Source organism: Phoca vitulina, unplaced genomic scaffold (assembly GCF_004348235.1).
Source record: "Phoca vitulina isolate PV1807 unplaced genomic scaffold, GSC_HSeal_1.0 scaffold25, whole genome shotgun sequence".
NCBI lineage: Eukaryota > Metazoa > Chordata > Mammalia > Carnivora > Phocidae > Phoca > Phoca vitulina.
Window position 1 is genome coordinate 13,411,724 of NW_022589728.1, and position 15,442 is coordinate 13,427,165.

The following is a 15,442-nucleotide window of genomic DNA, read 5'->3' on the forward strand; positions in this document are numbered from 1 at the left end:
ATGGCTCTGGACCCTTCCTACCTTCATTAGTGCTGTGGATTTCACTTATTACTTGTTTCTCACAGTCTTTCTACTTGCCTGAACTTGACTGAGGCTTAGCTAATCCTTAAACACTGCCAGATACCTCTTATCCAGATCCTTTGTGGCTTGTGGGGCTATGCTTTTGCACGGGTCCTGAAGCAGCTCAACCACAGACTCTGATGATTATTATATGGTGGAACACAATGGGCTATATGGTTTTGTGTGGGTGCTGTCAACCTTTTTTTTTAGTTTTACTCTTTAGAAATGAAACATCCATCTCAATGTTTCAGTAGTATTCATTTTATGTATACAATTATATACATACAATTACATCATTTATATACTTCTACACTCTAAATAAAACATCATTAATCAATCAGAATACAACTTGTGGATTAAAATCTTTCAGGGCGCCTGGCTGGCTCAGTGGGTAAAGCATGTGACTCTTGATCTCAGGGTCGTGAGTTAAAGCCCCACATTGGGCATAGAGCTTACTTTAAAAATAAATTAATTAAAAAGTTAAAAAAAAATCTTTCAAGAACTCATTAAAGTCTTAAAGGGCCACCTTAAAAAAGAACGGACAAAGCATGTGTGCTCATTTAACAAGGCTTCAAATAAATAACTGCGGTAGTATCACATTAAAACATAGCAGAACTCAAAATACATGAGAAAAAGTTTTCGGCATTACAGAAATTACTTCCTTCTATATGTCAACAGTGAATAACTGTAGCTCTAACTTGCCTTCTGCAAATGATCCAAGGGAAGCTACTCAGTGGATATTTAAATAACCAGCATTTAATGGAAGATACTGACACAGAACAGATGTCAGCAAACTATGGTCTGTAGCCCAGAGCAAGCCCACCTCCTGATTTTGTACATAAAGTTTTCCTGGAACATGGCCATACGTACCCATTTAGGTATTATTTAAGACTACTTGTGCAGTATGACAGCAGAGCTGAGTAGTTTCAATAAAGGCCATATGGTCTGCAAAGCCTAAAATATTGATCCTCTAGCTATTTACAGAAAAAGGTTGTCAATGCCTGGTACAGAAGCTAAGAACTGTGTTCTATAAGCTGTGCCTATGGAGTTCATGTTAGAGCAAGAGACTGTGATAGATTGCCAAGTAAAATATTTCATCAGTTTTCTGAATTTCTTCTAATACATGGCACTCTAGGAAGAAGTGTACAGTAACCGTAATGTGCTAAAGCATTTCACTTACTTTCCTTTTTTTTTTTTTTTTTTAAAAGATTTTATTTATTTATTTGACAGAGACACAGTGAGAGAGGGAACACAAGCGGGGGAGTGGGAGAGGGAGAAGCAGGCTTCCCGCTGAGCAGGGAGCCCGATGCGGGGCTCGATCCCAGGACCCTGGAATCATGACCTGAGCTGAAGGCAGACACTTAACGACTGAGCCACCCAGGCGGCCCTCACTTACTTTCTATAAGGAACTTATATATTCTGACAGTTTCCTTAAAAAAGTGCTTTGAATCAAAATCAAGATATCTACTTATTTTAGGGAAAAAATTAGTTTCACCAGCTTCCACTTAAAAATAAACTTCAGATAAAAATTAAATATTGGTTTTAAAGGTGTTTAAGAAAGACTTCAATAATCATAATTACAAACTGTCTACTGAGTTTTATTCTGAAACCAAAAAAATGTGTCCTACCTTCATGAAATGTTCTAGTCTCCAGGGACTCAAATCTGTCAACTGCATCACCTCCTACAAGGAAATCATCATCTTCCAGTTGTGGTTCTCTCGCTTGTCCATCCTCTTCTTGTTGCACATCGTCTCCTTGAACGATCACAATGAACAGAGTCACATGAGTCCACAACAAGGGCCCACAGACAACAGCCAACACGGACGCATGAGCCGCTTCCGAAAGGCTGCCACATACCCGCTCCTGCTGCTGGGCACTCGCTGCCCCTCGTCTGGGCCATGGTACAGGCTGTTGCCCACTCTGAAGCTCTGCCCTCACTCTGGTCGAGTGCTAGTCCACCTGAGGGTGGGAGGGGGGGAAGGCCTTCTCTCACTAGAACATGAACTCACCAAGCATAGGGACCTCATATATTTTATTTACTATGTATGCCCAGCACTCAGGGCCATGCTTAACCATAGGAAATGCTAAGTATTTAAGGAATGAATAAATGAATTCATAATTGTTAACGTATTTGCCTCTTCTATTATCACCAGGTTAGAGAGATCACCTTGTGACCTCTCACTGAGAATTGTCCTAAAACTCCACGTAACAATCTTAAATAACTCCATAAAATGTCCTATTGCAAAGAACAGCCAGCTACCTCTCTCAGCCGTATGCTAGGTCATCTGCATGAGGTCACCTGGACTATACTTTGCATCTAAAGGTTGCTATGTGGAGCCTGTGAGTTATGCAGAAATGCCCATTTTTCTCTTCTGAGACTAACTTTTATGATATACTAAGCTATTCTGCTTCTTTTGTGTAGGTGTTGGATAGGCTACTTATCCCGCTGCAATATGGTTTAGCTTGTCATCTTGGTGTAAAAAGTTCTCCCAATTGTAACCTGACATGGCTTCAAGCACAGTATGTCCTATACATAATACTCTAACCAAGCACCACAAGCGACTTAGCTGTGCTCACAGGGCAGTAAAATGGTTAGGAGTGTGGGGTCTCGAGTGTATGGCTCCAAATCCACACCAGCTGTGTGACCCCAGAGACGTTATGTAACTACTTTGTGCCAAGGACTTTTCTTCCATAAAAAGGAAATAGTAACAGTACCTACTTATAGCATTGTTGTGAGGATTAAGGCACTTGGAAAACTGCCCAGCCCATAACAAGCATTTAGGTGTTACTGTTCTTGTTGTGTTATTCTTATCATCATCATCACCATCATCATCATCGTAAGGATATTACTATTTCTGCTGCCACTAAACTCTCCTCAAACACTGCAGGAAGCCTTCCTTCCCTCACCTTTAGTATGGAATAGCGACACTCTCCACTGCTACTGAACCATGCAGGCCCATTTATGGCCACGCTATTTATTCGTTTTCTGTCTTTCCAACACAGCCTGCTACATTGTTTCTCCTCGTTTCAGATTTTCTGCCAATCGGCAAACCAATCACCAATTCTAATTCCTCTCACTGATTTTATCATGCCCCCTTTTCCATATTCTTTTTTCCTTACTCTTGTGTTATCCAGTGCAACTTCATGGTTTTCACATGGGCAGGATTTAGCTCTTGGCCACCGCTCGTTACTTAACGGAAAGTCCCTTGTTTTCAGCAGGGAAACCAACCGAACATCATGCGTTATGAGTCTCCCTTGCTCAGTCAGTGACAGCCCGGTACGAGCAAAACAGTTCCCTGCAGGCCGACATCTGCGGCACTGCCAAGCCCTCTTCGGCCTTTACAGTAACCCCGGAAGTAGGTACTATTACCCCCCTTCGAAGGATGAGGAACTTGAGAAACTCGGCTAAAGCCACACAGCGAGTACACGGCAGCCACAGGCCCTGAAACACCGCGAGGAAGCACAGAAGGCCCTGGACAGAGAGCCTACTGCAGAGATGGTGGTCAGGGAGGCCATGTTCCATCGGGTAAGATGTGAAGACCGGAACACACACATACCAGCAAGAGATAATAACACGTACAAAGGCCCGAGGCAAACAGACTTGGCAATTATAAGGAAACGAGAGGCATCTGGGCTGCAGAAAAGTGACTGAGAGGAGGAAAAGAAAAAGACCAGGTCCACATAAGGCACATCAAACACAGACCCAACTGGACGCCGCTGCAGCAGCAATGCAGGAGGGGACGGTGACGCTGCCACACTGTGGTCCAGATACGTGCTGGAGGCCAAGCTGGCAGGACCTGCCCGCGGGTCCCATAGGAGGCGAGAAGAGGAGAGAGAAAAATAAGGAAAACTCCCCGGTTTTTAGCTTAAGCTACTAAGTAGAGGAGAGACCAAGACCTAACATATAAAAAGAGTGGAATAAAAGCAAAATTTTAGGGGGTTGGGGGGAGAGCTATGAAATGCAAAGGAATCAAGAATTCTGTTTAAGTGCATTTTGAGTCTGAGATACCCATAAAACATGCAAATGAAGATCAACAGGCAGCTGGATAAACCAGGAGCTCAGAAGATAGATAGGGCTGCAGATACATACTCAGAAGCAACAGAGGAGATAGGGCTGCAGATACATACTCAGAAGCAACACAAATAACATTTAAAACCATGGCCTCTGTGAATTTCTAAGTAAAGAACGCAGTAAGTCCAAGAGGAAGGCTTGTGGCCAGAAACCCAGGCATGCTAGACTTGATTCGGCCCCCTTCTGTCTGGTTTCGTACACCCACCCACCCAAATGTCTACCATATCGTCCCACATTTCTCTCTCCCCACCTTGGCTAAATTTGGTTCAACCAACCATCCTGACCCACTCAGATCACCAGTAGAGCCCCCCAACTCCTCTCCCCTCCAGCACGCTCCCTCTGCTCATGTTCACACTGTAGAAAGAAGGCACAGCACTCCCTGGCGCCCTCCAATGGTTCCTATTTCTCTGTGAATCAAGTACAAACACCCTTTCCCAATCACTCTCCACCTAGGTACTCCATTGGCCGGTCACCCCAAACTACTCTTGGATCCTCTTTTCCTCTGGGCTTGCCCACGGGCCACACCCTTTGCTCAGAACCCTCCCCGAACAACAACCACCTGGCAAAGCATGACGCCATCCTTCGGCTACTAAGTCAGAAAGTCACCTCTTCGGAGAAGCCTTTGCTAATGCCAAAGTCTATGCAAGGCCCACACAGCCATTACAGTTCACCGTTAAGGCACCGACCTCATCATACTGAAATCACTGACTTGTTCAGACTGCATCATCCTTGTGTTAGGTTAAAGTGAAAGAAAAGATGCAGGAAGGGAAGGCCTGTGCTTGCCGACAGAGGCAGACGCATGCTCAGGTGCAGTGGCTTTCCTGGCTGAGCAGAAGCCGGTAATGAAAGGACACAGGCTCTGAGACCGCGGAGAGCTGATGGTGAAAACCTACAGCTCAGCTGCAGCGTGTCTCCCCAGCACAGCACAGACGGAGCTGGATGGGTGCTTTACACGTAACTCCCAAACACCTAAGACTGAGTAAGACAGTTTAGCAGGCCTGCTAAAGCAGTTTCAATGATAGAGAGTCCCAGTTGTTTTTAAGAAATATACTCTTTTCCTTTAGGACTCTTCAGCTCACACCAAACCATTAGGCGTATCAGGCTACCATGTGTTCTGCCTTCTTCGAAATCCCTTTGTGAGTCACATCTTGGGGTTATACTCTCTGCTTTTATCAAGGGATGTTTCAAGAAACAGTCTCATAAAATCTTAAAGCATGGGTTTCTAAAGCATCATTTAATATTCTCTGTACAGAACTACATATAAGAAATGCTTTAGATGTAAGAGCTGGGGAAATGTTTTATATTCTCTAAGTAGACAGCATGTTCATTTCCTCTCTGGTAACATAACCAACGTAATTAAAAGTTTCCCTTTTTGCTATGGTGACCACCCAAGCATGCAGCCAGGTTCAGCTGATGACAGCTTCCAGATAGCCCATTACAGCTTGCTTGGTTGTGTTCTATTTTCCTCTTCCCTGTTCTTGCCATCTGTTCTTAATGTATCATTGGTCTTAACTTGTTTATTCTCATTTATTCTAACCATTTCTTTATTAAATCTATGTGATAATTTCCTTAACAGTAAGGCAGGGTAAGATAAAACAAGTCTAGTGCTCTTTCAGAAATACTTGTCCTCCAATAATTTAAAAAAACACTCAATTATGATTTAAATTTAAAAATAATGTCTAAGTCACTTTATGTAATTAACCATTATTTGAGCAAGCAATGCATGAGAAAATGGATTTTAACTCATACCATGTTCTGTGTAGACTGCCTCATGGAGAAGGGGCTGAATTTGTTCTTCTACTTCATCTTCAATATTCCGAGGTCCTAAAATGATTACAAAACATAACTAAGTAGAAAAAAATCTAGATATTAATGAAGAACATGAAACATGACCTCCAGGTACACACATTCAAATGAATATATTTGGTTCATCAACTATGCTACCTTTTCATACCCGTTTGCCACTTTTTTTTTGTATGTTGGCAAACACAGTAAATATTTAAGATTGGTTTTATTTTATTTTATTTTTTTCAAGATTTTATTTATTTGCGAGAGAGAGAATGAGAGACAGAGAGCATGAGAGGGAGGAGGGTCAGAGGGAGAAGCAGACTCCCCGCTGAGCAGGGAGCCCGATGCGGGACTCGATCCCGGGACTCCAGGATCATGACCTGAGCCGAAGGCAGTCGCTTAACCAACTGAGCCACCCAGGCGCCCAAGATTGGTTTTATTTTGACAGCAGATATAAATGTTTAGCAAACACCTCACAGAGCAAAATTACTTCAGTTTCTAATTAACAAAATTCACAATCATGATAGAATAAAGAAAAGGGGATGGGCAAAGCTTTCAGGAAGGGAAGTACTTGGAAATAAAGATGAAAATGTGGAAGATGAGGCCAACATACATGAGAGCACCTGACAGGCCACTGTGTGAGGACTGAGAAGGTCAAAAGTTGAGGACAAGAACCCACATGATAACTGACAATCCTTTCGGCTTTGGAGAAGCCCGTCTGACAGTCAGATCCATAGATTCAAATAGATATAAATTACAAAAGTCAACATTATCAGTAATGACCTTCCGACAACACTGTGCTGCTTATCGGATTACCGGGTTTGTTGAAACATCACACAACAAACAAGAAGCTATAATGACATTGACACTACGATAAATTTTCTGTTTAACAAACATCCATGTTCAGTAAATTGAAGTAGCACTAGACTTAGTATCACCCATGTTGTCACATGAAATAATGCCAATGACATCAGTTAGTTATACTGACAAGTTAATCCTCGATGACAAAAACAGGGTAAGTTCATTTGAACTTCAGATAGGAAAAGAGTTTAAGAACCGGTTAGGCTAATCACATTACAAAACCATTCCTGAAGCACAAAAAGTGCCTTCTATTTTTATAGATGTTTGTATATCACAAACCATTTTTATATGTATTTGCATACAATTACAGAAGAGCCTGCCAATCTCTATTCTAGCCCTCCTCGGCTCTTATAATGCCCATGACAGCTTCCTAACCAATTCTTAGTTTTACAACTGCTGACAGCACCATCCACAGAGAATCTAATATTAGTAACTGGAGTGGATGGTACTCTGCTTCTCTGCTTAACCCTTTAATGGCTTCCTCGGCCTGAACAGAGGAAAAGAGGAAAATCTAAGCTCCTCAGAACAGAAGAGAAGAGCTCCACAATCTAGCCCTCACATGCCTCTCCAGAATCACCTGCTACCAGCACCGGTTTGAACTCGGTGAGTCCACCATGCTGTTCCACCTTTCCATGATTCTGTGATGTTCCTCCTTTCCTCTGGGAAGGATTAGGAGAGGCAGAAGCTAGATTGCAATGAGTTAAAAACTGAGTGGAAAATAAGGCAAAGAAAGCAACTGTAGATTCTTTTTTCAAAAATCTGGCTAGTACAGGGCCGGGGACTGGAGGGCAGATAGAAAGTACTGTAGGGACCAAGAGGGGGTTTACTTTATTGTTTTGTAATGAGAGGTATGTACCTGGGTTTGTAGGATAGATAGAGAAGAAAAAGAAGCCAAAAACCTAGATAAGAGAAAGGTTGAAAAGGCAACATTTAAACTAAACCAAACACTGCCAAGAAGTTGAAAAGGATAGGAGTTGAAAATAAACTAACGGATTTAGAAGGACAAGTTATCAGTTAAATGTAGAGCAGTATTAACAAAAATTTAAAAAGGAGAGCTGAAACGAATGGCACAACATTTCAGAGTAGGTATTAGCTTAGAAAAACAGTATTTTTTAAATTATAAATTTATTTAGTGCAAAGTAATATTTGAGATGCTAAATCCAAATACACATTTAATTACAAAACGTTAAAAAAAGTAGCTCTTTTGCTCGAGTTATGGTACTCTAAAGGATTGGGAAGGAGACAGTAAATTCTAGGATTATGTTTTGAACAAATAAAAAAAATCAGAGCAGCATACTGATCTTAAAAGGGAGAAAAGAAAATCAAATATTATTCATAGAGTGACAAAATCAGCCCAGAGTACTTCAGTTGCTAGTAAATATGTAGTGTCATACCAGACCCTTCCAATAGGTGGCAAAATGAAACCAAATTTTGGAGAACGATTAGGTAAAGGGAAACCGTGCAGCAATTAAATAGTACTTTGCAATAAATATCACAGCACAAACAGGAAACGATAGTAATAGATTCGAATTTCATTTGCCAATTTATTCACAGATTTTAGGAGTTTTCCTTCTGTGAGTCACAGGCCCTTGGGTGACTATGGAGATCTCTGAATTCTTCTAAGAATTCATGTGGATGTACAAGAGGCCTCCCACAGCACCAAGTGGGGGTCTGGAAAGTCTCTGATGGAGAAAGGAGACCCTCCTCTTAAAAAGACTGGGAGTCCAGTAGGCCTCCTCTGTTAGATCTTGGAATCGACCATGACAACACTAGGGTACACCACGTGTCGAACTGTGCTTTCACTCTAAGAAGTTCTGGAACTGGAATCCAGATATCTGGCATTTAGCTCATGATGTTCCTAACTGTGCCACCTCCTCTGTGCCTTTGATTCTTGATCCCCAAAATTAAAATTATCCTGTGTAAATTTTTACTAGAAAACATTAAGTTTACTCCAAAATCCCAGAAGAGAAGGAGAAAAAAATACTTCATCTTCCGTAAACATCATGACACAAATTATGGGTAAAACATGATTCTGGAAATTGCAAACTAGAGAGCTGGCAGGACGAGGCACATCCCGTCAGAAGTCGAGGAGAGCTTACCTGAATCCTCGGGGACCTGCTCCTCCAGCCACGGGTATGGCTCAGCTTCTTCCGGTGGGACTGTTGGCTTTGAAGCAGATCTTTCTTTAAGGCCTGCATTTTTATTCACAAAGTTAACTCGAGTTTTTTCCTTTTTCTTTTCTTTTTTTTTTTTGACATATTAAACCAGGAAAAACAATATTCTCGAACACTTCGTCAATAGTGCAAGTGATTCAGTTTCTCAGACTTCATACTCCATGAGAATGTAGAGATGCTTAAAAACTCAAGTAGGCAAACAGACTGCTCTGTAACTTCACGTGGGCCTTGACCATCTCTTTACCTAAGTTAACCTTTCACTTAAAAACAATAAAACAAAAATCCTTGCTTAAGCCTTCACGAATCTCTAAAATAGTCATGTCTGCACTTGCCAAAAGAAGTTCAATACGAATTCAAGCTCCTCATGTTCAGAAGTGATTAATTGCTGCTTGAGCTCTGAATCCAGCAGTAAGACAACTAAGATACACTTGAATTTGTTATTTGTTTGCATGCCATATTTTGATTTGTATATAATTACCTGTTCTTGAAAACTATAGTTAAAAATGAGAACAAATCATACATAACTATTTACAATCTTCTCAAGGTACCATTTACAATCATACTGTTCTATAAAGAGCTAAAAGACATGAAAACAAAGATATGTGTGTGTGTTTTTTTTAACGTCTTAAGGAAAATAAAACATCAGGGTAAATGAACATGAAAGCTGATTTTAAAGTCAACACCAGTCTAAAATCTATTAGACTAAATGATTTCTTTGATATTCTATATGAAGAACATTAAAATACATCCTCAACTAAATACAACTCTTTAGAAAGCTAAATCAGGTCCCAGAGTCTGTCATTCCATTCACCAGCTCCTGGCTCTTCGTTACCCCCAGTGAGAATCTTGTACCAACAACTGTTACTAGAGGAAGTGTGTCATGCATGTCAATGGCCTACAGTGGAAAGGTCAGTACAGAATTGAGAGGCATTTTTCTTCTCCTGAGCACTTCAGACCACTCTTAATGTACATATGCTATTGTAATCTGCAAAACTCTCCATGTCTTTTACTTCTTTTTGATTCCTTGTATTTTTCCTGCTCTTTCTTTCATTTTTCTCTCATTGGCAAAAACACACTCTCACCTTCTTCTCTCCAATTCTAAAGATAGTGAGACAGAGATACACAGGATTCTACCTCATCTCTTATATTTGCTTCAGTTACTTATCTTCCACGCTATACTATCAAAACAAACACCAATGGATACAGCTGTGTTCTACTCCTTACTGTATAGTGACTTCTAACTATAATGTAGATTTCAAAGGGAATACACAAATAACCACGGATCCTAAATGTAGTTCAATTTCAGGGGGTGATGGGTAGAGGCGAAGGCCTTATTAATAAAACCCATTACATTTCAAATTCCGAATTCAGGACTGAAAACTCCCATGCTCTTTCCCATTTAAATGTCTCTCAATTGTTAATGGAACAGGTATGAAACAGGTATGAAACTATTCATTACTACGTTCTGCTGAATGAATAGGGTAAACCTTCCTGTGTCATTTATCTTTGTACTCTCAGCACCTCAGGAAATGCCTGGCATATAACAGGTGCCCAGTAAGCACCTGCTCAAGGGCTGAACACCCCCAATGGTGCGGCTACTCTGTTAGTTTCAATGGCTGCGGAGATCCTCTGTGGGACGAGGGCTCCTTGGCCGCACTAGAGAGGCTAACGGCTATAAAGGTGGGAAAGGGGACTCAGATCAGTTTCCTACTATTACCAAAGAGATTCCTATCTGTGCCCCGGCATCCACCACTACAGAGCCATGGGACTCATTTGCCTGGAGCAGTCCCAGGTTCTGTCCGTTGTGCTGCAATCATTATTTCTTCCTCAGAAATATCTCAGTTTGGATGAAAACCCACAGGGTCATTCTTCACTAATCCTCGATGCAGCAGGTTTTCAAATTGTGCTCCATGGGTTCAATAAGCAGTAAAATATTTCCCCAACAAACAATAAAGATTTAAACTGCCTACAAATCCCATTCTTATTAAATTTCAGGAAGTTTCATTTGAAAACAATTTTCGATGTGAGAACTGTTTGAAAGCTGCTAGCATACCAATATTTAGACATATGGTTCTAATAGTCAGCTTTCTCTATATCAGCTGGAGTTGTCTCTAAAATTGAAATTGTAGAACCACAGGAGAAAGCAAAAGCATATAACAAGAGAAAATATTGAGCAGTTTTCTTTTCTGTCCAAAGTGGCAGTTGAATTGTAAATTTATTGATACTTGGTCACAGCTACTTTCCAGAGGTGAAATCAGCATAAAAGTAAACCATAATGTAAACTTCAAAAAAGCTGAGGATCACATTAACACATCTCCTTCCCTAGACCCCTATAAACTTTCTAAAATTAAAAAAAAAAACACATTCTAGACTAATTCTTATTAGTTTGATAAGCCATATGGAAGAATTAGCCCTATAAGCTTTCATTCTGGTGTTTGGAGAAATTATGTTGCCACCCAAGTCTATTCTGATCCGTGAATAAGTGTTCCTCAGGAAGTAGTGGTAAATCCAGATCTCATATAAAATTTTAAGGCAAAAGTAAAAACTAAACAAAATAAAAATACATATAAGGTCAAGCAGTAATCAAAGGAAAGGTTTTCAAATTGGATTTATAATGAGATACAAATGGCAAGGATGTAGCCCTGAAATAAATATTCAAAATTACATTATGAAATGAATGTCATCACTTTTGATGTTCCTAGGGCTGCATACAACAAAACACCAACTCACACTAGCTCAAGTGAAAAAGAAATTTATTGTCTAATCTCACAAGGAGTGCAGAGACAGGTGGGCTTGCTCTCAGCACTAGCTTCACCCTCACGCTGGCCATCGGGGATCCCCTAGCTGCAAGCTCCTCTTTTGGACTAGAGGATGTCCAGGAGCAAAGAACCACCTCCTGCTTTGCTTCTCTTAGGACTTGAGGAAATCTTAGCTGGAAGCAGAAGCTTCCAGCAGTCTTCTCTTTCAGCTTTAACAGTCAAAACCAGAACCCATTTCCATTTCTAAGCTGGCAAAGGGAACAGGATAAGCATAATGCCTGAAAGTAATTATCTAGGGTTGAATGAAAGTTGCAAGTCAACCACAACAGCTCCCGCATGATTTGAAAAATCAATTAATTGCCTTAAAGCATACCTTGTTTTTAGTTCTTCGGGCACATCAGAAAAATTAGGAAATTAAAAAAAAATGTCTGCATTTAATAAATATATGATTTTTCTTACAATTTTAATTAAAAATGGAAGAAGTTATAAAGTAAGTGATGTGAGCACTTTAAGTCAACCATTCATAGCAAACTTGAGTATCTGACAGTTACGTTAATCCAGTATTAGCTCACTTCTTTCACTGCTACCCTACTATACCTGAGAGCAATGGGAAATAAATGCATTTTCTTCCCATCTGTATGTAGCAGTTTAAAACTTAACTAAATTGCATATGGTATTCATTCACTCAGCAACTATTTAGCACCTACTAATGCAAGGCACTGTTTTACAGAAAATGAACACTGAAAAGCCCTACTTCTCATAGGGAGGACAGAATTTTAAAAAATAAGAAACCTGAAATATTTAAAGTATATTGAATGGGGAAGATATGGGACAGGGAGTGCCAGGCCATCAGGGAAAGAGGAGAGGCTATCTACGGTGAATTGATGAGGAAAGGTCTCATTGATAAAATGTAAACAGATTCCTGAAGGAAACCAGGGATGTGGCCCTGTGACTTGGGCTGGGGAAGAATGTTCCAGGGAGGCTCTGGACCAGCAAGTACAAATTCCTCAGCTGATCTGGGGTGAGGGGGAGAACAAAGTGCTGGGAGCGAGGAAGAGCCATGTGGCCAATGCAGCTAGAGAAAGGAGCAAGGGCGTGAGAATCAGAAAGGTCCTGGGGTCACCTGATCATGGAGCTATTCATTCTGACTGAAAATAAAGGATTCATTTTTCCTAAGAGTTCTATACAAACCAGTTCCTTGACAAAATCTGGGAAAGTAAGAACGGCAAATAGGACTTCATAGACTAAGCCCATAAAAGCTAAGACATTTTTAAAAACTGGTTTATCAATCTTTGGCTTACTGACTCAGTAGTGTAGAGATTGAAAATTTTGATCATTTTTTTTTTTTTTAAAGATTTTATTTATTTATTTGACAGAGAGAGACATAGCGAGAGAGGGAACACAAGCAGGGGGAGTGGGAGAGGGAGAAGCAGGCTTCCTGCCGAGCAGGGAGCCTGATGTGGGGCTTGATCCCAGGACCCTGGGATCATGACCTGAGCCGAAGGCAGACGCTTAACGACTGAGCCACCCATCTTATCTACCTAGGTTACTCCAGCTGCTGTGATTCAAAGGGGAAGAGCTCAGGACTGCTACTGCTTCCAAATGCAAGTAGTCTAACAGTATAAATCAATATACCCCAAGAATAACCCTAATAGCTACATGATCTTGAGAAATATCCTGGAAAATCAATAAACCAGAAAGACGCACATACTGATTGACAAATAATCAGCCAATACAGATCTTAGCAGGTATCCGAACTGCAGCCCTGTCAAAATTCTGCCAGAAACTAAAAGAGCTGCCCCATGATACACAATAAGAGCCATTCCAGATTCAAAGCGTCTTCACACGACCCAAGATCAACAGACAGACTGCAGGAAGAGGATGACCTAAATCTCAAAAGAATAAAACTGCCAAAAGGGTTTCCTAAGAGCTTGGGTTTCAGGACCCCTGAAGGGTCTCCACCAAGACTGGAACGCGGTGGGCTCGCCTGAACATCTGCAACACGAGACGGTGTACAGGAGCTCAGGTTCATGAACCAAGAGGGCTGCCGCTGAATTCCATCTGAATCCCATCCTGAGTGCATTACCACTGATTCACCTTGGCTTTCCACAAGTATGGAACGGGGATAAAACTCTCGCCTTAGAAGGGTTTCAAGAATTAAATGAGAGAATTTAAACCCAGCAAATATAAACCCATGTTTTCCCCACAAATTAATTTTTCCCTTTGTTTCTTCTAAAAGAGCCGAATTTACCACCTTCCCTGCACACATACAACATGAACACAGCGATCGGCAACGTCCAAGGTGGTTAAAGCATCCTGCAATTACTGCAGAAACTCGGTCTTTCTTAAAAAAAAAAAATTCTTTTTTTTCTTTTTAATATTACTCAATAGCATATACATATCTGAAATATTTTTTACACGATCTGTGCTTTATGTGCTCATCATTCAATAAACATATATTGAATGCCTATTTTTCTCAGCTTTCGTGATAGGTACTGGACATAAATCACAGTCCAGTAGGAAAGCAAAATCCAGCAGTGAAGCAAAGTGATGAGCGTGATAATCGGGAGACACACAGTCCCCCAGCCTGGGAGGATCGGAGAGAACATCAGTGGAGACGTGATGAGTCAGCTGGCTCCTCAGCAGCGGTGGAACACGGCCCACCAAGTGGGCAGCACCGGCATCAGCTGGCTCCGGTTCATTATTTTCTTCCTCAACCCCTTGTTTATTTCCTAACATTTCACTAGAGACTGCAGTCACCTTGTCACTTGTATCCCCGTGCCTAGCACAGCCTGGTATGCTGCAGGCACTCAGAATATTTGTTGAATGGATCCATACATGCAAAATAGAGATGACAAAGCACATGGGTATTTACCAAAAGTAACAAAAGCCTTATGTATATGTCTTCCTAAGCTTTAATATATGTCTTCCTCTCATCTCCTAGGATGCAAGAGAAGTAATGTTTGAGGCAAGGAAGAAATAAATGACGGAACTCTAGGATGCACAGATGCTAATGTAGAGTGATAAATACACATAAAGTGAAATCAAATGAGGTGTGAAATGAGAACAAAGAGGAGGAAAATAGAGGACTTTCTGCTTTGTAGGGCTTACAAGATGGAAGATTTTGTGAAAATTGGTTTCTATATGAAAATGATATCCAAACCGGTAATAAACATCTAAGGCATGTGGTTTTGTCTTCAGGCAAACAGAGGAGGAAGGACAGGAGGCTGAAGACTGTTACTGGGAATCTTTTCAGATTACTCCCAAACAAGATTTCCATGAGAATAACACTTAGAGATCTGCGACATACAACCCACCCTTCCGTTTCCTAAGAATGAAAACTTTCTTTTTAGCTAGAACAGGGGGGAAATGAACAATGTGCCAGCTCTTTATGCAGGTCCAATACCAGCTAGCTCCCACAGCCACATGAAGGAAAGGTATTATCTTCAATTTACAAATGAGGAAAACCGGCTTTTCCAAGATGCAATTAATAGTGAAATAATCCAAGTTATCAATCTGGAGAATTGTTACCAATGGAGAATTATTCCAGGAGATGGAATAGTGGAGAACAGAGGAGAAAGGAACCAAAGCCAGGAGCTGTGGCCCAAGTCACCAGACCCATTTCATAGAAAATGATACTACAGTTAAAACATTTAAAATTTAAAAAATCATTCTTGTGTACTACTTTTATCTGGTTTTTTTCCCAATGGAAGTATGTATAGGGAGTC

The 15,442-nt window shown here is 40.8% G+C and overlaps 1 protein-coding gene across 1 annotated transcript in view; it reads right to left on the bottom strand.

Annotated features, from left to right (window-relative positions):
* The window catches only part of ASPH (aspartate beta-hydroxylase), a 181,941-nt gene that overhangs the window by 137,475 nt on the left and 29,024 nt on the right, over positions 1 to 15,442 (bottom strand). The window contains exons 4-6 of the mRNA XM_032421682.1: positions 8,881 to 8,973; positions 5,882 to 5,956; positions 1,689 to 1,814 (exon numbers count right to left, since the gene is read on the bottom strand). Of these exons, the coding sequence (XP_032277573.1) occupies positions 1,689 to 1,814; positions 5,882 to 5,956; positions 8,881 to 8,973 (294 nt within the window). The remainder of the gene's footprint in view (positions 1 to 1,688; positions 1,815 to 5,881; positions 5,957 to 8,880; positions 8,974 to 15,442) is intronic.